This window comes from Halichoerus grypus, chromosome 9 (assembly GCF_964656455.1).
Source record: "Halichoerus grypus chromosome 9, mHalGry1.hap1.1, whole genome shotgun sequence".
Classification (NCBI taxonomy): domain Eukaryota; kingdom Metazoa; phylum Chordata; class Mammalia; order Carnivora; family Phocidae; genus Halichoerus; species Halichoerus grypus.
In genome coordinates this window covers 104388090-104415204 of record NC_135720.1, presented here as the reverse complement: position 1 = coordinate 104415204, position 27115 = coordinate 104388090, and the positions used below count along the sequence as shown (strand labels likewise).

At 38.3% G+C, this 27115-nt stretch overlaps 1 protein-coding gene across 2 annotated transcripts in view; it reads right to left on the bottom strand.

Annotated features, from left to right (window-relative positions):
* Positions 1-566: 566 nt before the first annotated feature.
* The window catches only part of SUPT3H (SPT3 homolog, SAGA and STAGA complex component), a 540470-nt gene continuing 513921 nt past the window's right edge, over positions 567-27115 (bottom strand). The window contains exons 12-13 of one of the 2 annotated variants that reach the window (XM_036116215.2): positions 1906-1991; positions 567-1098 (exon numbers count right to left, since the gene is read on the bottom strand). In XM_036116215.2, coding sequence (XP_035972108.1) covers positions 1950-1991 — 42 coding nt within the window. In that variant the 3' untranslated portion in view covers positions 567-1098; positions 1906-1949. Of the gene's footprint in view, positions 1099-1850; positions 1992-27115 lie in introns of those variants that run through there. The other variant, XM_036116144.2, reaches the window with a different exon arrangement.

The following is a 27115-nucleotide window of genomic DNA, read 5'->3' as shown; positions in this document are numbered from 1 at the left end:
TTGAAAGAGTCAGAGAAAGGAGCTAAGTGTAGAAAAGAAAAAAAAAATAAAAAATATTAATATTGAGCAATTATGGGGACATCTAGGCTGTTTTGGGACAGACATAAATGACCTTGTTTTATTCTAAATTCAGCTCACTGGCTTATGATGAAAAGTGAAAGGTTATTATATGGACTTACTGGGCAAAACCAGATTTTATAAATAATTACCTGTCAGACTGTTCAAGATAGACAAACATACGCCAGACCAACAAAAACACAGGCCTGTCATATTTCTGAGAGAAATGTACGTTGAGTCTTCCTTCTCTGGGACTATAAGGAGATCAGGTAGAATAAAATGAAGGGGAAAAAACCTAAACCCTGTATTTTTTGCCTTGTGCATACTTTAAAATGTAAAATGTGGGAGAGAAGGAATTTTGATGTGAAAAATTAGCCCCTGAAAATTTTATACATCTATAAGCCTGGCAGATCGAAACCAAATACAATAAATGCTGTCGTTTTAAAAGTTAGGATGTTTACTGCAAGCTTATAATTTTCCATGATTAGGGATGCCAAGAAAAATAAGAATGATGATAAAAAGAAAAGTTTAATCATACATTTCAACAAGCACAGATGGAACATCGAAACCCCTTGGCAATTTTTTGATATATATTATATATCTGTGTTTTTTTGTTCTTGACATGAAGATTTTTTCCAGAAGGAAGGACTAACACAGAACAGGTAAATGATAGTTAACAAATGTGAATAATATGGCACAATCATATTAACGGAGCCTCATGATGATTTGGTCACAGGCAGAAAATCTTTCATGCTTCTTATTTCTGTTTTTATTAATGCTTTACAAAGGCTCTTTCGGTGTGTGCAAAAACCATGATAAAAATAAAATTGCACAGAAGTCTTACCGAATTAAAGAAATAACTTCCTTTTTTGTAATTCAAGTTGAATCAGGAACTGTACAATTACATCTGCTACATTTTGATTTGCTCTCCAAAGTTCGAATTCCTCATTTAATGGAGAAAGTACAGATGCCAGAAGGGTAGCTCAGCTGCTCCCAGCAAGAAATGACCCAGTCCACAATTCCCGTGTAGCTGCGGGAGCGCTTTGAAGGGAGAAAGCAAATCATTCAACTCCCCTTTGTCAACAGATTCTGATTATTGTGCCCCTAAAATGGCTGTGTGTGTGTGTGTGTGTGTGTGTGTGTGTGTATGTGTGGTGGGCCCAGGGCCAGAGGAGGGACAGGGGACAGAGAGACATGAAGACAGGGGAGGAGGGCCTATAAGAGGGAGAACACACATGACAGGCAGATCTGCAGGAAGTTTGGGAAGAAGGCATGAAAAACTAACATGGACTCTGTAAGCGGGGGGAAGGGATGCGAAGCTGGTGACAGCCAGTTCATCGGATCAGTTAGGTCTCTGATTAGTGTGAGTTTATAGAACGAGTATTTGTCTCTAAAATACATGTAGGATATACGTAATCAGCAGATGTTGCAGTGAAGTTGGTGGGACAGTACAAAGGGAGAAGTGACTGTCCTTTTAATTTTGTTTCCTTTGTCCCAAACCTGGATTACAAAATGCATCAAATAAAACATAGACTAAACATTGTGGGGAGGGGGGGGGAGGAGAAAAGACACTGCTTTTAAGATATGTGAGCTGAGGGCAGTAAATCCATTCCAAATTAAAATTTCAAAATTGTGTGATCTGCATTCTTGTCCACCTACACACTCTCCCAAACATCCTGCCATTAATTAGCTAAACGGCCCAGCCAGTAAACAAGATGAAACACTGAGGGGTCTGGAAAGAGAGCTGGAGTCAGCCAGTTGATAGTCACAACAAACCAACCCACTCCTGAGGATACAGAGAAGGTAAACTTGTATTTTATTTTGTCCAAAGAGGGGGACAGAAATCACCTTACTATAACAGGGCCTTTCCTGCTGTTACAGTCACAGTCCCATCAGCAGGCCAGAAAAGCCATCCCATTCCTGCGGTAGGCACTCTGTCAAAGAAGAAGAAATCTGCAATGAATTATCACATCAAGTCAAACCAGGAAAGGAGGCAAAAAAGCAAGCAGGGCTTTCTTCCTGTCTTGTAGACTCTGCTGCCTACACTCTAATAGGGTGCTCGATCTGAACATTTCTGGGGCCACCACTCTGTCTGATAGAAAGTCAGTGTGGTTAACAAGTGGTTAGCGAGTCTATTTTGGGGGGGAGTGGGAGATATGCAAAATAAGATATCCCCTTTTGTTAATTGATTGGGTTTGGTTAGGTCAAAGACATGTTCTGTTGAATCTGTTTGTCCTTTATAAACATGTGTTCTCGATTGGATATGCTCAAGAATCACTTCTAATTAACTATCTTAATAGTCTATAAATTACTGACTTGTTATAGCCTTCCCAGGCCTAATTTATAGCCTCCGTGAAAAGCTTGGAAACAGACACTAGCAGAGGCCTTTCCTCCTTGCTAAAACACAGTGATCTCTAAGGAGTTCTGTACATTATTGACGTTATAGAAAGCTCGAATCTTACATAATTTTACATACATACACATGTACATATAGATGTACATATGAATATTCATAGTGGAATAAAATATTCCATAAAAGAAAATGGGAAAATGGATACTAATGGCAAGAATATGATGTATTCCAGTAAATCAAGTAAAACTGCATGATTTTTCTTCCTGCAAGATCTATTCTACAGCTCAGAACTGCAAGAGCTGGACTACACAGGGCCTCTTGTGACTTGTCTTGAGTCTCATAATGAAACCCAGAATGAAACAGAACTAAAATCCAGGACTTAGGAAGAAAATTACCCTTTTCACCACATTTTTCATTATTTAAACTAGGACTAGTCATACTCAGAGAATGCATAACCCTCAATTAGATGGATTTTTTCTACAATCTGTTTTCAGAAAAACAGAAAAATGACAAAATCTCATATCAAGGATTTTTTTTTCCTTTAGGCTAATAACTTTGATGCTAGAGTTTGTACACTTCCAGTCCAATACATTTACCTTCAACAGCCATGTTATAGGAAATATACAGTAAGTTTTTATGAGTAAGGTAACACTATGGAGGTGCCGAAGAGTTTACACCTAGAAATGGTTAGATTACATTTATAATTACACCCAAAGAGAGAAAAGTGGAACCAAGCTTTTCAGAAAGACCTCTACCTATGTGAGGTGAAACCAAGCGGGTTTTCGGCATAACTTTCTGTTCATCATAAAATTCAATTAACTTCAAAACCTCTCCTCCAAATATCCAGCTTATTCAGGATTTACTATGGTTGTCAGGCTTTGGGACGCGCGCTGAAATTTCATAGGTTGGTTATGTGGCTCTGCAGATCAGCATTTCAAGGATGAGAGAACAGTGGCACATTCCACCTTTCATTCCTCAGGGCTCTCTCTGGGAGCTCGCCCTTTACCATCAGACTTTTTGTGCCACTGGATGCTTGGATTGAAGCAAACAGAATAACAAGGACTAGAAAAGTCCAGCTTTACCTCCTAAGAGCGTGCCCTGGAGAACAGTGTTAAATGAGTTCCTCAGAGAGCCGCAAATAACTTGCAGGAATGGATAGAGTGTCTTCCCACAACCACAGACAGGGGAGCCTCAGGCCTTGAACAGCCCCTACCACCACAGTTGCCTTAGAGAGGCTTATGCCAAAGTAATGCTTTCAGGTTCTTGACCTTGATGTTTGAAATTTTACAACCACAGTGACAACCTTTAACATAACATAATATTTAAAGCATGGGGATGGTTTACATGGAGATAAATGGACCTGGGAGTAAAGCTGGATTCCTCATAAAGGTAAATGGTTGAAGTGAGTTTTGCTTGAAAAAGAAGTTTTGGCTCAGGAGAAGACGGAGTCTTGGCTGAGCACACCTGAGAAATTACTAAGTTTCATCTTTCCAGGGTGGGCAATATGAAATGGTTCTGTCTAGTATTGAAAAGGTTACTTTTCAAAGATCAATTCACCATCACAGATGATTTATCACTATTGTTTGCAAATGACTATAAGACTAGAGACATTTAGTAGCAGAAACTTTGAGTAGCCAAGTTTAACGAGAAAGCCAGCGTTTAGAGCTGTCCCAGATTTCTGGAATAAGTTCTTCCTATTCCAATTTTAAAACAGAGAAGGGACAAACAAGCATGTGTGATTAGTGAAGAGCAATTTCGGCAAACCGATCCCCTAGGGTCCTCCACCCTGAGTCACAGCTTTTTCCTTTTGATGTACAAAGGATGTATGTTGTCTGTGGAGGGTGATTATGGGAACATCCCAAATTTGGCATCCTTTCCAGAGAAAGCAACTTTAAAGGAAGATGGATGAGGACAACTCATCTTTGTGTCAACTATGAATTTCTCTCTGTTTGTGTTGTGAATACTGAAACTAAATTTAAACACTGCTCAGTGTGAGGGCCTTCCAAAAGCCACATTCTCATGAAACACTTTGTATCCTACTTACTCTCTACTGTCAGATCCTATGAAGGACTCCCTGCTTCTATATCTTTATAGATACTCCTACTTAGTAAAACCCAGGCCTTGACCGGGAAAAGCTGGGGCCGCCTCCCGCACTATTAAAAAGTATAAATTAATCAATAACACACCCGACTTCAACCCAACAACCCAGCTTCTACATGCTATATACCACGTAAACTTTCTTATTTAATAAAACTCTGTTCTCTACTAGCTGCTCCTATGTGAATTTGTTGAAACCCTTAGACATGCTAGCATCTCTAAAGTTACCAGCAAAGATAATTCTTCTTTTTTTTTTGAAGACCAATTGCAGTTCATAGGCTCTTTGTTTTTCTTAAATTGAGGATCAAGCTAGCTCCCAATTTTTGACATTCATATATTCATTCGGCTCCAAATTACGGCCTACTACCAGAATCTCAATCTAACTGGATCAGCTGACACATATTCTGCCTACTGCATTAGGCATTGATGGGTAGAAATTAACTCATAAGTTTTCACTTTTGAAATACAATTTTTTTCTTATCTACATATAGACAAACTAGAGCAAAAATTTAAATCTTAAACGGGTTTGTTGCTCCTTTTTTATGGGCCATCATAAATTGTACATTTCAAGGAATATAAATTAATATTAAAAAGCAAAGGATTAATATTTAAACAAAAGGTAAATATGCTACAAAACATAACCTGTAGCTCCTAGTCGAAAACAACTGTATGTATGTTATTTGCACCATTAACTTGATTAGTAAAGCTTTAACTATAGATAAAACTACCCCTTCCACCAGTTTGGATTTATACTTATTCTCCACTACTAGCTTTCCTGATTCTCTTCCACTTTCTCAAAACTTCAAATTAAATACAACAAAAATTTCACTGTAGGGACTGACATTGGCAAGATGGCTGGCTAGGAGGTCCCAAAGCTTGTCTCCCCACAAAAACAATGAATAAACAACTATAGACAGACCAAACAGCTCTGGGAAAGCTCCAGACTACAACAAAGAAGCAGCAGAAACCCTGCAGGGCTCAAATACTGAGCATAGCTGCATAGAAAAGTATAAGAAGCATTTTACCTGCATCACTCCACCTCCCAGCCCAGAGCAGCTCAGTGCAAAGAGGAACCCCCTTCGGAGGGATTATACCTGATGGGAAAAGGAGAGCAGGAGAACCCTAATAACCCTAATAACCCTAATAACCCTCATCACTGCCGTGGCCACTTGTAGACTTTGCCACCGAGCACTACCAGTCTGCACCAACACTGAACTCAGCTAAAGTAGTCCCTGGAGTCCCCACTGCTGTTTCTCCTCACCACGGACTTACTAGAGTTACTGCTGTGGTGAGACCTGCCCCCAGGGGCCTCAGTTGATGCTGTGCCCCACTCTCTGGGATTGGGATACCACAGTACCTTGCCACTTGTGAAACTGGAAGGGCCGTTGCTTTCTGGGCCCTGCCTTCAGGATTCTAAGTCATGGCTTTGATCAGCTATCACTGGGGCTGAGCTGCTGCTATTCTGTGACTGATCCCTGGAGTCCTAAGTTGTGGCTTTGACCTGCCATCACTAGGCTGTGATGCTGCCGTTGCTGTTCTCTGTCCCACCCTCCATGTCCTAAGCCATGGAACTGACTTGCCATCAGTGGGTTGTAACGTTACAGCTCTGTGCCACATGCCTTGTGTCTTGAGACACAGCCTTGGCCTGACATCACGGAGGCCAAGCTGCTGCCCTGTCAGGGCTTTGACCCACCATCGCCAGGGCATGCTGTTGCTGTACCCCTCATCCTGGGCCTAAGTCACTGCTGTATCCTGTCATTCCACAGCCTGTGCCACTGCTGCGTGCCCCCATCCTGGGGTCCAAATCACCGTGGTGATTCCCAGAGACTCAGATCCTGGTTCCTTGGAAGATCTGCACATGCATGCACACCAGACATTTGGACTGCCATCATTAACAAGTGCACGCGGGCCCCAGGACCCTGGTTTAACTGATGCACTGGGTGCCAGTTCACCCGACCTGGTACCAAGAGGCATTGCCCTTGGATAGAACTCCCTGTCACAGGAAAAAAAGGAGAACAGGAAGACCCCAGCTGTCTCTTCCACCTAGGACCCCAACAGCCCTAAACACTATTGCTGCTTATAGTACCTTTGCAGTCTTGGTCAAAGAAGAACCCCATAGTCTTTGTCAGTGTTGACCTCAGTTGACATAGGTGTACAGATTATGCTGCTGTGCCCCCTCCAGAATCAGAGACACAGAAACCTACCCAGCCAGAACCCTCATAGCCACTTTCTGTTGAAAGTCTTTCCCCACCAAAGTCAGTCTAAAAGGCTGAAAGAGGTGACCCCTCTCAAGTGAGCAAACATTAATGCAAAGCCACAAGAAATGTGAAACAAGGAAACATGACACTACCAAAGGTACTTGATAATTTTCATGTTACTAACCCCAAAGAAATGGAGATCTGTGAGTTACCTGAAAAAGATTTCAAAACAATTATTTTAAGGAAGGGCAGAGAGATTCATGAGTACACAGATAGAGAGCAAAATGAACTTAGGAAAACAATGCAACAATAAAATGAGGAGTTCAACCAAGAGAAATCATAAAAGCATTTTGGAGCTGAACTATACAATCAATGAAATAAAAAATGCAAGAGAGCTTCATTAATAGGCTCAGTCAAGCAGAAGAAAGAATCTGTGAACTTGAAGACAGATCTCTTGATATTATCCATTTGGAACAGAAAAAAGAAATAAAAAAGAAAAATAAAGAAAGCCTGTGTGAATTATGGGACACCATTAAACGAAACAATATTCATGTTATAGGAGTCCTAGAAAGAGAAGAGAGAAAGGATCAGAAAATGTAAAGAAATAATGGCTGATAATTTCCAAACTCTGGGGAGAGATGGCCATCCAGCTACATGAAACTTAAAGATCCCCAAAAAGATTCAACCCAAGGAGATCTTCACTGAGACAATATAATCAAAATCTTGAGTATCAAAGATAAAGAGAGAATTTTGAAAGCAGCAAGAGTTTAAAAAGAGTCATCACATACAAGGGAACCGTGATAAGGCTATCAGCAGATTTCTCATAAGAAATCCTTCAGACCAGGAAGCAGTGGGATAATATACTCAAAGTGGTCGAAGAAAATAAAATGATGATCAAGAATACTTAACCCAGGAAAGTAGTTCCTGGGTAGCGATAAAGACTTTTCCAGACAAATAAAAGCTAAGGAAACTGATCACCACTAGACCTGCTTTTACAAGAAATGCTAAAGGGAGTTCTTCAAGATAAACAAAAGAATGTTAATTAGTAACATGAAAACATTAAAGTATTAAAATCACTGATACAGGTAAATATATAGACAAATTAAAAATACTCTAACACTGCAATGGTGGTATGCAAATCACTAGACTCCAAAATATAAGTTAAAAGACAAAAGTGTTAAAAATAACTATAGCTACAATAATTTGTTAATGGGTATACAATATGAAGAAACGTAAACTGTGACATCAACATTCAGTTGGAGGGCAAGTAAATGTGTAGAATTTTTTCTGGCAATGGAAGTTAAGTTGTTTTCAACTTAAAACAGACTGTTAAAAAATTTACTATGAAAGCCTCATGGTAATCACAAAAAAAACCTATAAAAAATATACAAATGATGAGAAAAGAATCAAAGCATACCACCTTAAAAATAATCAATTTTCAAAGAAAGTGAGAGAGGAAGGCAGGAACAAAAGAACTACAAAACAATCAGAAAACATTTAACAAAATGGCAATAGTAAGTCCTTACCTATCAATAATTACTTTAAATGTAAATGGTTTAAACTTTCCAATCAAAAGACATAGAGTGCTGAATGGATTAAAAAAGAAAAGACCCAGCTATATGGTTCCTACAAGAGACTCCTTCCCACTCTTGAGAATGACCTCTTAGTGCATTTTACTTGATAGTTAAACCTTTAACATTAAATTAGAAGCTTAGTGAGAGCCAGGACTGTGTTACTTCTCTATGTATCCTTTGTACCACCAAGCACATAGTGGCTTACATAAAGTAAGAACTCAATAAAGATTTGCTAAAATCAAATTATTCAAGTTTATAGGAATTCAAGCAATAGAACCAAAATTGTCAGTCTTAGGCCTTTAGAAATGAAGTATATGTGAGTGTCCTACAATTCAACTTAATTCTGACACATCTACCTGGAGAGAGTATCATATCCCACAGGTTAAGGACTCAGTCCTACAAAAATGCTGAGATACATAGTTTATAGTTTATGAAGCACTTTCATGCCCATATCTAATTTAGTCTTAACACAACTAGTGAAAAAAAAAAAGTTATTATTCCCCCTTTTAAAGTGACATGACTAGTGAGTGGTAGATTTAGGATTTCAAACCCAGAGTCTGTACACTTTTCATTACACCACACTGTCTTACACTAAGCAAAAGAAAACAGAATCCCTGAAATCTCACATAATTTATTCTACCCAGATTACTATCGACATACATATTCTCCTAGTCCTAACAAACTCAATTCTTGCTCAACATCACTTAAAGGGTAAATTAAAATTTGAATTCTAATTTAAACTAGAGCAGACTGGTATAATACTTCAGAGGACAGAGATGGGACTTGAATCTAAATCATCTTCAGTTTGGAGGCATTTGCAACTGGTCCTTATTTTCCAAACCAATTTTGAGAACAGTATATAGTAAAAAACAAAAATAGAAACAAAAAACAAACAAACAAAAAAGCCACCGTACGCCCAAATCACTTGAGAAACTTAGAAAAATAACAGATACTCCAGCTCTCCTTCAAGTCAACTGGCCTGAGTGGAGTTTGAGCAATCCAGGTGGTTTGGATGCATGGTGAGGGCTGAAAATGGAGGGAGAGTGGATGAATATACCACTAACAGACCCCCAAAATTGGTTTTGTCAATAAATGGCTCCCTTTCAGAATCTGTCATGATTATACAGTAAATCATGTTTCTTAATGGAGATCCTAATATTGTCATTTAATTTAATATAGGAGAAATAGATATTAAGGTTTTCTGATCATGCCTTTTACCTAGACAGCAGATGGGATACCTCTATCTCTCACTGGAGGGTCATTATTGTTTTACCCTCCCCGATGCTGGGATGCTGTTGTAGAGGAACACAGTCCTTCAGACTGCCACGCCATGTTTAATTCCATAAAGAAAATGCGGTTTGGAAAACTGACTAAACCAAGCAGAACAAAACCCTTTGCTTATATCTAGAATCAAAGAACAATAGAATTCTGGGATGGGAAAGTATCTTGTGAACTCCTCTCTTCCAATTCCTAATTTAACAGATGAAAAAACCAATGCCGAGAGAGAGAGAGAAAAAGAGAGAGAAAGAGAGAGACCCATCACTGGTCAGCCCAGGATTTCTGACTCAGTCTAGGGCTCTTTATGGATGGTTCTCATTCTGCCCAAAGCTATGTGTTTAGCTTCTCTGACCCTGATGGGGAAAACAGATGTAGGGAAAGAAATTGTTTTTCCGGATTAAGAGCACTTGGGAGCAGCACAAAAGTGAAGGAACTGAAGTGTGTGCGTGTGGGGGTGTGGGGCTTAATGATGTCTAAAACAGGACAGCTGAGTAGTTAGAACAAGGCAGGCCATTATGAGCTTTTCGTTCTACTGAGTCTTCTGCTATATGATTAGCTCTTCCTTGGAGAATCACTTAATTTCCCTAAGTGCCCCAAAGAGTAATTTTGATAAATGGATGAAATATCAAAATTAGTAAGAGAAACGTGGCTGAAAGGTTCTATGGCAAAAGTATGCATTTTTGGGACCTTCACGGGGTGACATACCATGTGTTCCCAAAGAAGTTTTACTAAGGCTGTGCTCAGTGTCTGATTTAAGGCTCAGCAAATAAGGTGGCCTGCCTGGATCTGTTTGGAGTTGGCCAATTTGAGTTACATCCAGTAGTAAAAAGGACAATAAAAGGATTTGGAGCATATATTCTCCCTTTCCCAAGCTCCCCCTAACTCCCAATTAACTAAGTGTAGGGGAAACTCTTTGCATTTTAGGTGATTTGTGGGCCCCAGGAGCTGCCCCGGTTATCAGGGGCCTGGTGGTTTCCCAAGTGTTCTCTACCCTACAGGGAGGAAGAAGCACAGAGGGAAGGGGTCCTACAGCCACTAGCTTGGCTTTGCTGGAGGGAAAACGTGGGGAGGGAGTGGAGCAAACGAGAAGCAACAGGCTTTCCTTAGTCCTTACTTACTAAGTTAACTCAAGTGTTTGCTTTATTAAAATAGCCAGTTGAGCTGGGGCGGGAAGGTAGGTACTTGTCCGAATTTCTTGTATAAATGCTGTTTCACAAGACTGCTAAGTTAGCCCTCCCCCACCCCACTCCCAAGTTTTACCAGTAAAAACCAGTTGTGCTTCTATCTGGCCTTTTGTTACCTCTCTTCTGGCAGCAACAATGGAGACTATATCAAGTTGTCTCAAATTCGACTGCCCCCAGATGCCCCAGTTCAGCCCTGCCCTCTGTGGGGTCTCTGGATTCAGAGTCCAAGCCCTCTCTCAAACCCTCCTTTCGCCTTAGGAGGTGACTGTGCCCCGAGAGACATGCTGTTTTGTTTTAATGCTACAAAGCTTTGAAGCTCTGGAACTTCATATCAAAGCTATGTAATAGTTTTTTAAAAGATAAAATATGCCCCCTTTTCTTGCTGCCCTTGTGTCTGCGTGTGGGCAAGAGATTTAATTACAATGAATAAAACTGAATGGTGGTCTAAGACTCTTAAAATCAAAGTGGTAACCATGGCTGAATTTCATTAGCAAACATAAATACAAATAGGCACATCTTGTTTGTACCAATGCCATGTGACTTTTCCCCTTTTGATAATTTCATTCTAACTAACTCTGATATTTCAGAGAATCTAAATTGAACCACATGATGTATAGCACTACAACATGCAAAGCTCTTCATTAAACAGCTTCCTTTTTTTGTGTACTTCCCAATGTTATAAATATCCTGTGAATATCATGGAGGGCAGTTTGTCAGACAGCAGAGCCTTGATTTAACAACAGTGGAGGGAGCCCTGCCCTTTAAATAAGAGGTCTTGTCTGGCTGGCAGAATGGGAAAAAAGACATAGCATTAACTCTCATTCTATTCCAAGTAACTGGGCACCTATAAATCTTGAGGAACTTGTCATTTTATGCATGGTTTTCTCTAAGTATGTGTCAGATTCTTCTTATTACCAAGTTATCTCACCATTCTGAACACAAACATTTCTAAATTAAAATTTAGTTATTAAAATTATAATTTCTAACTAAGTCACCCCAATCAAATTATATGAGTGATGTGTTAATTTTTGTTGTTGTTGAGCAAAATAATTAAGTGGCTGATACATACAACATTGTATTTCAGAGAAAAGGTTTTTCGTGAATGTTACCTTTAGCAATTTCATATGAGACTAAAAGTATACCATTTCCACATATAAATTATTTCTATGATATTGTGTGCACTCAAATACATCTATAGTTAATAATAATTTAATGCCAATAATAAGTTATTCTTCAGCTACTTTTTATTGCAAACAATCAAAACACAGATGTCTGAAATTATTCCAAGTTGCAAACACACATAAGAATATGTGTAAACAGTGTCACATTGGCAGGAGCTAGTAACCAAAATTTCCATTATGGGGGGGGGTCTCAGATCTATCAACATTTAATTCTCATTTCTCTTGATTGACTCATAGCCTCTGGAAGGCAGGGAACTTGCTATTTTATTTATCTTTATATGTCTAGGGTATAACCCAATGAACGGCCAATAAGTAGGTGCTCAATAAATAATCATCTATTGAATTAATGCATTTGACTAGCAAATAGCTTACTTTCCTCTGGACAACAATGAGAAATGTTAACATGTGTTCACCATCAGAGCAGGGGCTGGGCTATGCTCAGCTCCTAAAAATTAGGCTTAAACCACACACTTATCATTTCACAAGATAACCATCAGCAGCAGTTGTTAAGAAAAAAGAAATTAGTGACCTTACTAATTCAACCATAAGCCATACTGCAAAGCAAATGGTTATTCTGATATTAGTTCTTAGTACCCATGGGAGCATTTCTGGGCTTCTCATTATTGTTATCTGCCAGGAGTAAAACCTTTTGCACTGATGAAGCCAACTGCCTTGTTTGCCAGAAAAAAAAGAATCCAAGTCATCTAAAACAATACTGCTAAATTGTTTTGTTGTGTCTAAACATTTTAAGTCCAAATATTCTGTTACTGAAAATTACAATTAACAGCAAGTTTATAGTAGATAGTATAAAGAATTTTTTTTTTTACAATCCTGGTTGTGTGGCAATGTTACTTAATTGCTTTTTCCAAGCCTTCAACAATGATACAAGCTAAAAATAAAAAGAAAATACTGCCTCAATGGCCTTTGCCAAATCAAAAAATGTAACACAAGGAATAAGAGCAAGGATGGCAAGAACTATTTATCAATAATCAAGATACCAATTTAGAATAGTAAGTACATTATAATTAAGGTTCTTAAGAATTTTTTGAAGATAATGAGTAATAAAATTATGACAGAATAATCAGGATACAGTAGTTAATGATATCAACCACATATGGTAGCCACCTGAGGAGGCATATTTCTGTATGAATCTACTATCATTTATTTATTTATTCAACAATACAGAGTGCAAAGTGCAGTGGATACAACAGTGATCATAGATGTGGTTCCTCCCCTTCATGTTGAACAGTTTAATGGGGGGAGACATACTGAATGAGAAATGAAAGAAGCGATGGGAGTTACAGAATGAGATTAGGGTGTAATGGGACCATATGAGAAGGTGGTAGGGGTGGGTGGTGGTGATCAAGGAGACTTCCTGAAGGAAAAGATATTCAACTGAGACCTGAGTTGGAGATGGGAGGGGAATAGGTAGTAGGTGGGTAAGACCCAGAGGAGAGAGAGCTTGACTTACCTTATTCCCCAATGCCAGTCTATAAGCTAGGCTTGTCACAATAAATATTAAATCCAACCCACACTACCTACTACTGAAGGGTTTCTCAAAATTCTGGTAAGAAATGCTCATGTTACATAAGTATTCACCAATTCTTTTGAATCTCTGCTTTAGGGCCTGATACAAACTTGCCATATTAAATTGGAATAATCTGAGGACTTCCAGCTCTGGTCTGGCATGTAGTAAGAAGCTTGGAAGTTGCCACTCTGTCCCTACAATAACCAAAAGCTGAACGAACTGGAAAATCAACAACTCTTCTTAGATCCAAAAGAGAAGTGTGGTCATAGGACAAACCACTTCTCCTAAGATCAGAAAGACAGACAGGAGAATACAGAGAATCACAACTTACTGAGAATACAGACTGAATCACAAACCTCCATGGGAACTGGTGCCAGAGTAGAGAAACCTGAACCGTATGTAATGGAGAAATTGCTAGACGCTCACGTGGACAAGTCTGGGAGATGACACTCTAGGGGGACGCAGTCATGGGGGGACAGGGAAGAGGGCCCGCACTTTTGTGAGTTTTACCTCCTGGAGCTCTACCAGGTTCTCACAGTGAATATCACTGAAAAATCTTCTCATGTTTTGGGCAGGGAGAGAGGAAAAAAATATTTTGAAATATGCCAAAGCATTCTGTTTTTCTCAACAAGATTTACCCTGAGGGAAACTATTTAACCACAGCCTAACTGCTTGGATTTTATCAGAGTCTAACTGACCTGGGAAAAGGGAAATACCCAACTTGTGCCCACTGTAGCCATCCTGTTCACCTAATAGGGGAGTGGTTGGAAAGGGGAAGACTAAGGCGTACTTGTGAAGTTCATAGTCCAGAGGCACACACTTGCTAAAAGACTGAGACCTAATCATACTAGTATAGAATGCTTCCCTGCCCCCCATCTTACCACCACATTAATAAATGCCTTTTTATAACAGTTCCTTTTACCCAGTACATCATGCCTGGCTATTAAGACAAAATGGCAAGGCATACTGAAAGGCAAAAAACAGTATGAAGGGACAGAACAAGCATCAGAACCAGACCTATCTATGATAGACATGTCGGAATGAAGAGACCAGGGATTTAAAGCAACAATGACTAATATGTTAAGGGCTTTAATGGACAAGTAGATAGCATGCAAGAACAGATCGGCAATGTAAGCAAAGAGATGGAAATTCTAAGGAAGAATCAAAAAGAAATGCTAGAGATAAAAAACACTATAAAAGATGGGGCGCCTGGGTGGCTCAGTTGGTTAAGTGACTGCCTTCGGCTCAGGTCATGATCCTGGAGTCCTGGGATTGAGTCCCGCATCGGGCCCCCTGCTCGGCGGGGAGTCTGCTTCTCCCTCTGACCCTCCCCCCTCTCATGTGCTCTCTCTCTCTCATTCTCTCTCTCAAATAAATAAATGAAATCTTAAAAAAAAAAAACACTATAAAAGAAATGAAGAATGCCTTTGATCACAGGATCAGCTAAAGAAAGAAACTCTGATCTTGAGCATATCTCATTAGAAACCTCTAAAACTGAATAGCAATGACTAAAAAAACTCTAAAAAACAGAGGAGAATATCCAAGAACTGTGGGACAGCTACAAATAGTGTAACATATGCATAATGGGAATACCAGAAGGAGAAGAAAAGGAATAGAAGAAACACCTGAAAAAATAATGACTAAGAATTGCCCCAAATTAAAGACAGGCACAAAACCACAGATCCGGGGAGCTCAGAGAACACCAAGCAGGATAATACCCATGCCTCCAAAAAAACCCAACCTCCCCCCAAAAAACCCAAAAACCCAAGCCTAGGCATATCATATATAAACTATAGAAAACCAAAAATATTTAAAGATGCCAGAGGAGAAAAACACCTTACCTAGAGAGGGGCAAAGATAAGAGCTACATTTGACTTCTCTTCAAAAGCCATGCAATCAAGAAAAGAGTGGAGAGAAATATTTAAAGTGTTGAGAGAATAAAACCACCAAGCTAGAATTCTATATACCCTGTGATATAATCCCTTATAAGTAAAGGAGATATAGACTTTCTCAGATAACAAAAATTGAGGGATTTTTTTTTTTTGCCAGTAGCTCTGCCTTGCAGGAAACAAAAAGATTCTTTAGAGAGAAGGAAAATGATACAGGTCAGAAGCTTGGATCTACATAAAGAAAGGAAGAACAATGGAGAAGGAATAACTGAAGGTAAAATAAAAACTTTTACTTTTATGCTTAATTGATCTAATAGCTAACAGTTTGTTCAAAATTAAAGCAACAGTATAATTGATTATGTTGTATATATACATATGCTTATGTATACTTGTGTATAAATGAAACGAATGAAGCAATGATAAAAGGAGGGAGGAATTTAGGTTATTTTGTTCTTATAAGGTAATCACAATATCCATCAAGTGGTAGTGTTATTGGAAAGTGGATTTTGATTAGCTGTAAATGTATATTGTGAATTCTAGGTCAACAACTAAAACAAGTTTAAAAAAATATAATTGATATGCTAAGAAAAGAGAGAAGGTGGAATCATATAAAATGCTCAATTAATACTGCAAAAGGCAGAAAAAGATTAGAAGACAAAAATAGTAACAAAGAACGAGGGCAACAAATAGAAACAGTAACAAATACGGTAGATATTAATCCAACTATATCAATAGTCACTTTAAATGCCAATGGTCTAAATGCACCAATCAAAAGTGAGAGATTATCAGGGTGGATCAAAAAACAAGACCCAACTATATATTGTCTCTAAGAAACCCACTTTAAATATAAAGACACAGATAGATTAAAAGTAACTGGATGGAGACAGATATACCATGCTAACAGTAATCAAAAGAAAGAGGAGTAGCTATATCAATTTCAGACATGGCAAACTTTAGAGCAAGAAAGTTATAATAATCCTTAACAGGAATACACCTAACAGAGCATCAAAATACAGGAGGCAGAAACTTACAGAACTGCAAGAAGAAAGAGATGAATCCACTATTACAGTTGGAGACTTCAACACCCCTCCATCAGAAATGCACAGATTCAGCACTCAGAAAATCAGTAAGCACATGGTGGAACTCAATAACACCATCAAACAACCGGACATAATGTGCATCTATAGATTACTTCATCCAACAACAGATTACAAATTCTTTTTATGCTCACATGGAACATTCACCAAAATAGACCACATTTGGGGCCACAAAACATATCCTAACAAATGTGAAAGAATAGGAATTATACAATGTCTGCTCTCAGACCGCAAGGAAGGTAAACTGACATTGATAATGGAAAGATAGTTGGAAAACTCTAAAAACTCGTAAATAAAACAGCCTATTTCTAAATAATACATGGGCTAAAGAAGAGATCTCAAAGAAATTAAAAAATATTTTGAACTAAATAGGAATGAAAACACAACTTATTAAAATTTGTGGGATGTGGCAAAAGCAATTTAGAAGGAAATACATAGCAGTGAATGCCTATATTAGAAAATAAGAGAGATGCAAAATCATTCATCTAAGCTTCCACATGAGGAAACTAGAAAATAAGAGCAAATTAAAGTTGAAAATAAGCAGAAGGATAGAAATAATAAAAATTAGAGCAGAAATCAATGAAATTAAAAACAGAAAATCATTAGAAAAAAAACCCCACAACCAGTTCTTTGAAAAGATCAGTATGATTGATAAGCCTCTAACCTGGCTAAGAAAAAAACAAAGAGGACTCAAATTACCAATATCAGAAATGAAAGAGTAGAAATCACTATCCTATGGACATTAAAAGGAAAAAAAAGGAATATTACGAAAAACTTAAGCTCAGAAATCTGATAACCTAGGTGAAATGGACCAATTCCTTGAAAGACACAATCTGCTAAAAACTCACACAAGAAGAAATCGAAAATCTGAATAAACCTATATCTATTAAAGAAGTTGAATTAATAGTTAATAACCTAAAACCTAAAGTAGTTAATAACCTAAAAACCTAAACCTAAAGAAAGCACCAGGTGCAGGTGGGTTCACTGGTGAATTCTGCCAAACACTTATGGAAGAAATTATACCAGTTCTCTACAATCTCTTTCAGAAGATACAAGCAGAGGGAGTGATGTCTTAACTTATTCTATAAGGTCAGCATTACCTTAATACCAAAAAGAGACAAAGACATTACAAGAAAACTATGGGCTAATATCTCTCAAAAACACAGATGCAAAAATCCTCAACAAAATATTAGTAAGTTGAATCTGGCAATGTATAGAAAAAATTATATGCCATGATCAAGTAGGATATAGACCAGGTATGCAAGGCTGGTTCAACATTTAGAAATCAATTAATGTAATCTATCACATCAAGAGGCTAAAGAAGAAAAGTCACATGATTATATCAATGGGTGCAGAAAAAGCATTTGACAAAACCCAAAAACCATTCATGATAAAAACTCTCAGTAAACTAGAAATAGAAGGGAGTTTCCTCAACTTTGCCAAGAATATCTACAGAAGTCCTACGCTAGTATCAAACTAGAAGCTTTCCCTCATGATCAGGAACATGGCAAGAACGTTCCCTCTCACCACTGCTTTTCAACATTGTACTGGTAGTCCTAACTAATTCAGTAAGACAAGAAAAGGAGATAAAAGTGACACAAATTGGGAAGGAAGAAATCAAACTGTTTTTGTTTGCAGATGACATGATCATCTATGAATAAAATTTGAAAAGAATCAACAAAAATATTCCTGGAACTAATAAGTGAATACAGCAGAGTTGCAGGGTGCAAAGTTAATATACAGACATAAACCATTTTCTTAAATGCCAGCAATGAACAAATGGAATTTGAAATAAAAAACACACTATTAAAAACACACTATCATTTACATTAGCACCCCCCAAAATAAAACATTTAGGTATAAAGCTAACAAAATACGTACAAGATCTATGTGAGGAAAACTACAAACCTCTGATGAAAGAAATCAAACAAGAACTAAATAAATGGAGAGATAATCCATATTCATGGATAGGAAGACTCAACATTGTCAAGGTGTCAGTTCTTTCTAACCTGATCTACACTTTCAAAGCAATTTCAATAAAAAATCTCAGGAAGTTATTTTGTGGGTATCAACAAACTGATTCTAAAGTTTATATGGAGAGGCAAGAGACTCAGAAGAGCCAGTATAATATAGAAGGAGAAAAACAAAGTTGGATTGCTGACATTACCCAACCCCAAGACTTACAAAGTTACAATAATCAAGACAGTGTGGTATTGGCAAAAGAAGAGACAGATCAATGGAATGTAACAGAGAGCCCAGAAATAGATCCACATAAATACAGTCAACTGATCCTAGACAAAGGAGCAAAGTCAATAAAATGGAACAAAGAGTATTTCAACACTTGGTGCTGGAATAACTAGATGTACACATGCAAAAAATGAATCTAGTTACAGATCTTTAACCGTTCACAAAAACTAACTGAAAATGGACCACAGACCTAAATGTAAAATGCCAAACTTGAAAACTCCAATAAGATAGCAGGAGAAAATCTTGACAACCTTGGGTTTGGTGATGACTCTTTAGATACACCAAAGTCATGAACCCTAAAAGAAAAAATTAGGAAGCTGGATTTCATTGAAATTAAAAATTTCTGCTCTGCAAGAGATACTGTCAAGAGAATGAGAAGACAAGCCACAGACTGGGAGAAAATATTTGTAAAATATTAAGACTATTATCCAAAATATACAAAGAACTCTTAAAATTCAACAGTAAGAAAACAATCTGACTAAAAAAGGGGCCAATGACCTTAAGAGGCACATCACCAAAGAAGGTCTATGGATGGCAAATAAGCATCTGAAAAGATGCTCCACATTATATGTCCTCAGGAAAATGTAAATTAAAACAGCAATGAGATATCACTACACACCCATTAGAATGGCCATAATCCCAAACCCTGAAAACAATATGTGCTAGCAAAGATGGGGAGCAACAGGAACTCTCATTCATTGCTGGTGGGAATGCAAAATGGTACAGCCATTTTGGAAGGCAGTTTGGCAGTTTCTTACAGAACTAAACGTACTCTTACCATATGATCCAGTAATTGCACTACCTGGCATTTACCTACAGGAGTTGAAAACTTAGATCTACACAAAACCTGCACATGGATATTTACAGCAGCTTTATTCATACTTGCCCAAACTTGGAAGCAACTAAGATGTCCTTCACTAGGTGAATGGATAAATAAACTGTGGTACTTTCAGACCATGGATTATTAATCAGTACAAAAAGAAATGAGAGGGCGCCTGGGTGGCTCAGTTGGTTAAGCAACTGCCTTCGGCTCAGGTCATGATCCTGGAGTCCCTGGATCGAGTCCCGCATCGGGCTCCCTGCTCGGCAGGGAGTCTGCTTCTCCCTCTGACCCTCCCCCCTCTCATGTGCTCTCTCTCATTCTCTCTCTCTCAAATAAATAAATAAAATCTTAAAAAAAAAAAAAAAAAAAAAAAAGAAATGAGAAATTAAGCCACAAAAAGACATGGAGGAAGCTTAAATACATACTACTGAGTGAAATAGGACAATCTGCAAAGGCTCCATGCTGTAGGATTCCAAATATATGACATCTAGGAAAAGGCAAAACTATGGGGGCAGTAAAAGATCAGTGGCTGCCAGGTGAGGGGGTGAATCAGCAGAAGACAGGATTTTTAGGGCAGTGAAACTGTTCTGTACGAGATAGTATAGTGATAGATATATGTCATTATACATTTGTCCAAACCCTTAGAATGTTCAACGGAAGCTCTCCCACTAGAACATTAGAGTGAACCCTAACGCAAACTGTGGACTTTGGGTGACAATGATGCGTCACTGCAGGCTCATGAAATGTAACTAATGCTCCATTTTGTGGGGGATGCGGATCAAGGGGGAGGCTTACGCATGAGTGGAGCAGGGGTATATCTGTACCTTCTGCTCAATTTTGCTGTGAAACTAAACCTGTTCTAAAAAAAGAACGTATTTTTAAAAATTGGGATACTTTCTCTTGACATTTATTTCAAAACTGAACTACTGTATACTGACAATGACAGGCATGCCTCCTCCACGCCTTTCCCTAATTAGGTGTTCTTGAGGCGCTATGGACATATTCTTTTACCTTGTACATATTATACACCTCTATCTCTCTACCGGTATTGTATTAATGGAATTTGCCACAGACATTTGCAATCTGCCTCAGCCATTTCAAAAATTTACCTCCAAAATATCCTGAATGACCCAAGTGCGTTCTCCAATGTTAAAGATTAACTGGAATACAGCTGTCATATTAAGTGACTAAACTCCCAAAGGTATGGGACTATCCCAAGTCAGATATATTATTGATACAGCAGTGACAGTGTTCGTTTTATTGCACATTATTCTAATCAAGCTTAAAAGGCAGGCTATTTGGGTCACAGTAATTAGGATACCGCACTGGCCCAGATCATCCGTATCACACACTATTGTTCAAATCTACCGTTCACTGGTTATATTGTCTCTCAAAACCAGTGAGAAGGTTTAGATTTAGCACATTAAAAAGAATTCACAAGAATAAAAGGTACAGCATAGGGAACATAGGTAACAGTGTTGTATGGTGACAGATGGGAGCTACACTCACAAGTGTAGTAACATAGAGTAACGCAGAGTAGCTGAATCTGTTATTACCCCAAACCAATGGAACATTGTGTGTCAACTATACTCAAATAAAAAAAAAAGTTCTTAGTTTCATGCTACACAGAAGTCATTACTATTAAAATATTAAAAAAAATATTTTATTAGCCACCAGCCAAATTTAAAAAAATAGATCTTACGAAGGCCTGTGAAAAATTCAGCACCATTCTGGACTAGAGAACTAAGAAGTCAGGTAACATTATTGTGCCAAACTGGTTGGCCAAAGTTGAGTTCAGAGTCATCCTTATGAAAAAATGTGGCAGTTATATTTTAGTAACTCCTACCAGGACTTCTTGAGGAAGGGCTGAATGAATTCTACCTTTATGTATGCTATTCATGTAACACTCAAATGAAATGCAAGCAAGGCAATCTATAAAGTATAGCTTCAGGATGTATAATTTCTGCACTGAAATTAATTCAATGAATCATTTCAACGAGGCTTTAGGAGAAAGAAAGGAAAGCCATTTTGCAAATGAACCTCTCTCTGCCTGTGTAGTCCATGTGGTGGTGGTAGCGATTTGAGCAGGCAGGTCCCATCACTCTCAGGGGCCACTGGCCCCCCGTGTATGTAGCCAGCCTCTTGCTTCCCACAGCCAAGGGAGGTGAGAGGAGGTAACGTAATGCGTGAGCAGCTACCAGGAGAAAAGATGGGAGGGGAAAAAAAAGCTAAAGAAATATAGTATTTCAATCAAAGTCTGAAATTTGTAGAAGTGGTTTTGGTCTCCATATAGTAAAAATATTTATCCAAGAAACTCCTACTCGGGTGTGAACATCCTACTTCTAGTGGGATTTTGTTTGGCAAAGGGCTGTGAAAGAGTAGGAGCTAATACAGAACATGTCTATAAACAAATTTATTTAGTTAGCACAGATTGACACATTCACTAGAGGATTTCAGCAATTACATGTGTAAAACTATTTCCTACAGTGGTTTCCTTTTGTGATTTTGCTAATTTATTCAATCTAGGCCATTTTCATGCATTGACTCTTACAAGCCATGTAGCCACCCAGGCTGAAATGAACATATGGAGACTCTGCCTTCTTTCCAATGCATCATGTAAATATAATTATATGGTGATATTAAAGAGTCAAACCGTTAATGACAGAAAGTCAAGTAAGGTTGTAATACCTTAAAACACGATGTTGTAGTCTAACTTTGGAAAAGAACGATTTTTGAGTTTTGGCTCCGATAATGTACACAGAAGTATTCAATAAAATGCAAACCCATGTATAAGGGTAAGGTGTTTGTATTTGTATTCAGTATTTTTTTTTAATTTAAATTCAATTAGCCAACATACAGTACATTAGTTTCAGATGTAGAGTTCAGTAATCCATCAGTTGCATATAACACCTAGTGCGCATCACATCACGTGCCCTGCTTAATGGCCATCACCCAGTTACCCCATCCCCCCACCCTCTTCTCCTCTAGCAACCCTCAGTTTGTTTCCTCCAGTTATAATTATAACAATATACAATCAAATCATATGCTTGTAGAATTTTAACTTTAACAAATGTATGTTCATTTAAATGCATATTCTCAACTCTGGAAGCACTTCGATTATAATTATCTAGTAACACATATTTCTATTTATAAATGTTGGTGTAATTCATTATATTAATTAGTTAATAAATAACTTCTACCTTTTAAACTCTGTTTCAGCCATTATTAGGGGTCCCATGCCTTACAATTATATGCTCAATAAATATTTGGTAAATGAGTAAAGGCTATTCAAGTTTGGCTAGTCCTCATGGAAGAAAACCAATACAGATGAATACTTATGTTTGCAAAATAATTTATTTCACAAATTGAGAATTTTTATTTCTCAAACATATATTATTTTCAAATATATTTATAACTAAGGAAACAAAATGCAGAGTACCTTTTCTTAAAGCATTATAGAAGTACTATCATGGGGAGGGGGTGAGTATCCATAAAATATATTTATATGAAATAGTGTCCTCATCCTCAAAATAGCTGGGAATCATTGGCCTTGTTCCAGAGCATGGGTGGTCTATCCAGGTAGGGTATGGCGGGGTCTTGGCATTAAAGGCAGAGGGAACTTGGGAGGGTTGGTCCACTGAGTAGTCTGAGTGACAAGCTACTAAAATCTCCAGTATGGGGTCTCAGATCACTAGGCTACCTGAGAGCCCTCTGTGCTGGGTGCAGAAAGGTAGGATGGGAGGATATCAAAGAGCCATCTCTACTATAAATGAGTAGGTGGAGGGAAGGTATTCTATCGCTTCATTGTTCTAAAGTTAGGTTGTAATTATATTTTTAAAAAATGTTAAAAATCCTTATTTATTAATAATGGAAAGGTAATGATGGTATTTTTTTTTTTTTTTACCCTTAAAGTACCATGTTGAATTTCTTTTGTTCCTCTCTTTCTTTCTTTGATCATTTGTTTCATCACAATAAAATTAGCAAGGCCGTTTCTATGGGTCTTACGCTGGAGCTAATTTTATATACAATTACCATCTTGACATAATGGCAACTAGACAGTGTTAATGGTTAAATTGTGCCCTCCAAAAAGATAAGCTGAAGTCCTAACTTCTGGCATCTGTGACTGTGACCTTACTTAGAAATAGGGCTTTTGTAGATATAATCAGGTTAAGATGAGGTTATTAAGATGGGCCCTAATCCAATATGACTGGTGGCTCTTTGAAGAAGAAGAGATAGAGACGCACAGTGAGAAAACCACATGAAGACAGAAGCAAGAGACTGGAGTGACGTACCTACAAACCAGAGAACACCAAGGATTACTGGTTATCACCAAAAGCTCAGAGCCCTCGGAGGGACCCAGCCCTGCTGACACCTTAATTTCGGACTTCTAGCCTCCAGTACTGTAAGATAATACATTTCTGTTGTTTTAAGCCACCCAATTTGTGGGACTTTGTTATAGCAGTCTTAGGAAACTAGTAAGGTTGGTAACCCACCTCCTTTTATTATTTTCTCCTCTAGATCTGTATGGTGTGGAAGAAGCCAGGCTCTAACCAGACAGTCCAGAAACTAAGGCCGCTGATGAAGTCCTTACAAACCGAAAGCAGTCTAGGAAGTAGAAATAGCTACTTCTGTAATCACTCATTTTCTGGGCCAAGAGGGTCAAATGAGATCAGTTCTGCTTCTACCTGCCCAGAAAATTTTTTCTTTCTGGGTTTTAAAGCAGGTCCAGGGGAGCCAAAGTCACTTGAAACAAAGACTGGCCCCAAAGTGTACTTTTAAGCAAAGCTTTTTCCTAAATGATAAATTTAGGAGGTGGGAAACTTAGGGTAATATTCTCAAGACTGGCATTTTCCTCTTAAGCCCTGTGTAAAGTAGAAGAAAGAAAGAATATTAAGGATTGGCCTCTAAAGGAAGAAATCTGAGGTATTTTATTTTATTTTTTATTTTTTAATTTTTTAATTTTTTTATTGTTATGTTAATCCCCATACATTACATCATTAGTTTTAGATATAGTGTTCCATGATTCATTGTTTGTGCATAACACCCAGTGCTCCATGCAGAACGTGCCCTCCTCAATACCCATCACCAGGCTAACCCATCCTCCCACCCGAAATCTGAGGTATTTTAAAAGCCAAGTTGTTGCTAATGGCCATCACACCACAGTCTTAAGGTTAACCTAAGTAACTAAGATCAAGTTACTTTATTTTTGGTCTAGCAAACCTTAGGATCAGTAATTCCCATCTTTATAATGTATAAGGGAATATTAAAAATATAGTATGGTGAAAAAATTTGTGTATGGGGAAATATGAAACAAATTTAAGAACACTCACATGGGAGTTGTATCTCCGGTAGCCGCCGACTGAGAAAATGTTAATGATCTAATCCTTCGATGATGTGTTTAAATGAATTTTATTAATCCTAACAGTATCTACATAGTGTTGAAAACATACCAAGATGTATCAGTTATCCTCTCTACACACAATGCTTAATGTGCCGTTGGGTCTGGGGATGTCCCATTTAACTCTAAGGCTCTTGGGGAACGCAGGTTTGCAGGTCTGAAAATGGCCCCCTGGCCTGCATTTGTGTATTCATTCATTCACAAGTATTTATTGAATGCTTGTGATGGGCCACGCACTGTTCTAGGTGCTGAGCATGCGTCATGGATACACTGAATCTGACTTTCTAGTGGGGTGAGACAGTCACTAAAGAAACACACAATCTACAATATGACAGTGGTGATAAGACAAAGAGAGATGGGGTGGGAGTGCTGCCTCTTTGACAAGGTAACATTCAGAATAAAGTGAGGGAGGCAGCCGTGCAGACACCTAAGTGCGGACGGCCTATGAATCCTAACAGCAGGGTGTGGGGCATAACTGAAATCACACTTAAAGGAAAACCCTGGTAAGATCATTGTAATACTGACAACATCCTATCTTCCTTCCAACATTTTCTTCTGTATATCCTGCGTGAAAGGCACATAGTGTGCTCTGAGGGGTCAGCGAGACAGTTGTGGTTCTCGTTACTAGGAATCTTACATAAGGGTCCGGGGGGTAGGGAGAGGGAGGAAGTTACTTGCGTGTATATGTGTATTCATGTGTGTGTGAGAGAGAGAGCACATACACACACGCACACATAAAGCTATCAAAGAACCTTTCCAAGAATGAGGGTCACAGCCCTGCTCAGTCCCATGGGAGTGACAGAGCCATAGTTTCAAATCAAAAAAGGAAAATTAATTTGCTGATTTTCAGAAGTCTGTTCTACCACTCATTGGCAAGCGCGGAGTGTGAGCTCTTTACTAAAATATTTGCAAAAAACCCACAAATCATCTCCTAATCCATTTTTCAGTTTTCTTTTTTCATCTCTAAATTCAATTCAAGCAGTTAAAATATCTTTCCTCAGAGGTTAGATCTTAGTGACGCGTTTCCTTCAAAGCAACCAGTGCCCACAGCATGTGAACATCTGCATGCTGAAAGGGAGGAAGTGCACTGAGCCATCCCTACTGTGAAGTCATCTGGGAGGAAGAGATGGTGTGTGTTTGTGGCACGTATTTGCAATACAGCAGCATACAAACTTACATACTGCGGCATATGAACATTACTTTTAGGAGGATCTCAAAGTACATCACACATTATACATGACCTGCCCCTTCTTTAGTTCTGAGGTCCTACAGAGAGCTCACTTATCGACAGCCACAAAGACCAACTCTTTCAAGAGACACTTGGGGGTTTTAGTAGCTGCTGAGAATGCTAGGCCATGGATAAAGTCCTATCTAAAGCCCCTTGGGTTTAGTAATAAATAAATGTAAAGGTTCTGCTTTCTCTAAAAAATAGTATCAGTTTAATAACAAACCTATCAGGACATGAGATTATGAGGCTGGTCAGTGCTGCCCACTTGCTTTGGGATTATTTCAGTATAAGAGAATGAATGGAAAGAGAGGGAGAGACATTACCAGCCATAAATCATTCAAATGTTTTTCATGCTTTCATGGAACTCTTAAATATATATCAACAAACACTTAGATGATATATAAGGATAAGAAAAATTAGTTTTTTAAATGCCAGGGATAAGGGCAGTTTGATGGTCTGCGCTTCGACAGAAGGGGAGCGTGACTGCCATGTGGTGACAGCCAGGCCATTTAGCCAGTCTCCTGTAAGACAGGAGGGGCCATTTATCACTTTACCACACAGCAGTAGCACAAGGTGATGAACGAACGCTTACATCAGAATGAATCATATCAAACATTCAGTGATGTCACTGGCTCTTGGTGGGCACTAAGAGACACCGCTCGATGAAAAAGACTCAAGTCCACTGACATTTGAAAAGAAATGTATTGTTATGTGGAAGGGAACTGGGCACAGTGGCCACCTAGATGACAAGGTGGATTAGGTAAGAAAGTTTCCAATATTGCTAGAAATTTTAGAAATATTAAGAAATAAAAGTCTAGTTTCAGGACAGATACACTTTGGTGTGCTAACCAAAGACCTTCTTGGTGGCAGAAATTATTATAAGTATACCTAGTGGTATACATGAAAAAGCATTAGAAATTCCAAAATGAGGCATACACATACATAGAAAAAGGCTAAAAACAATGGTGTTCCTCAATCTGATA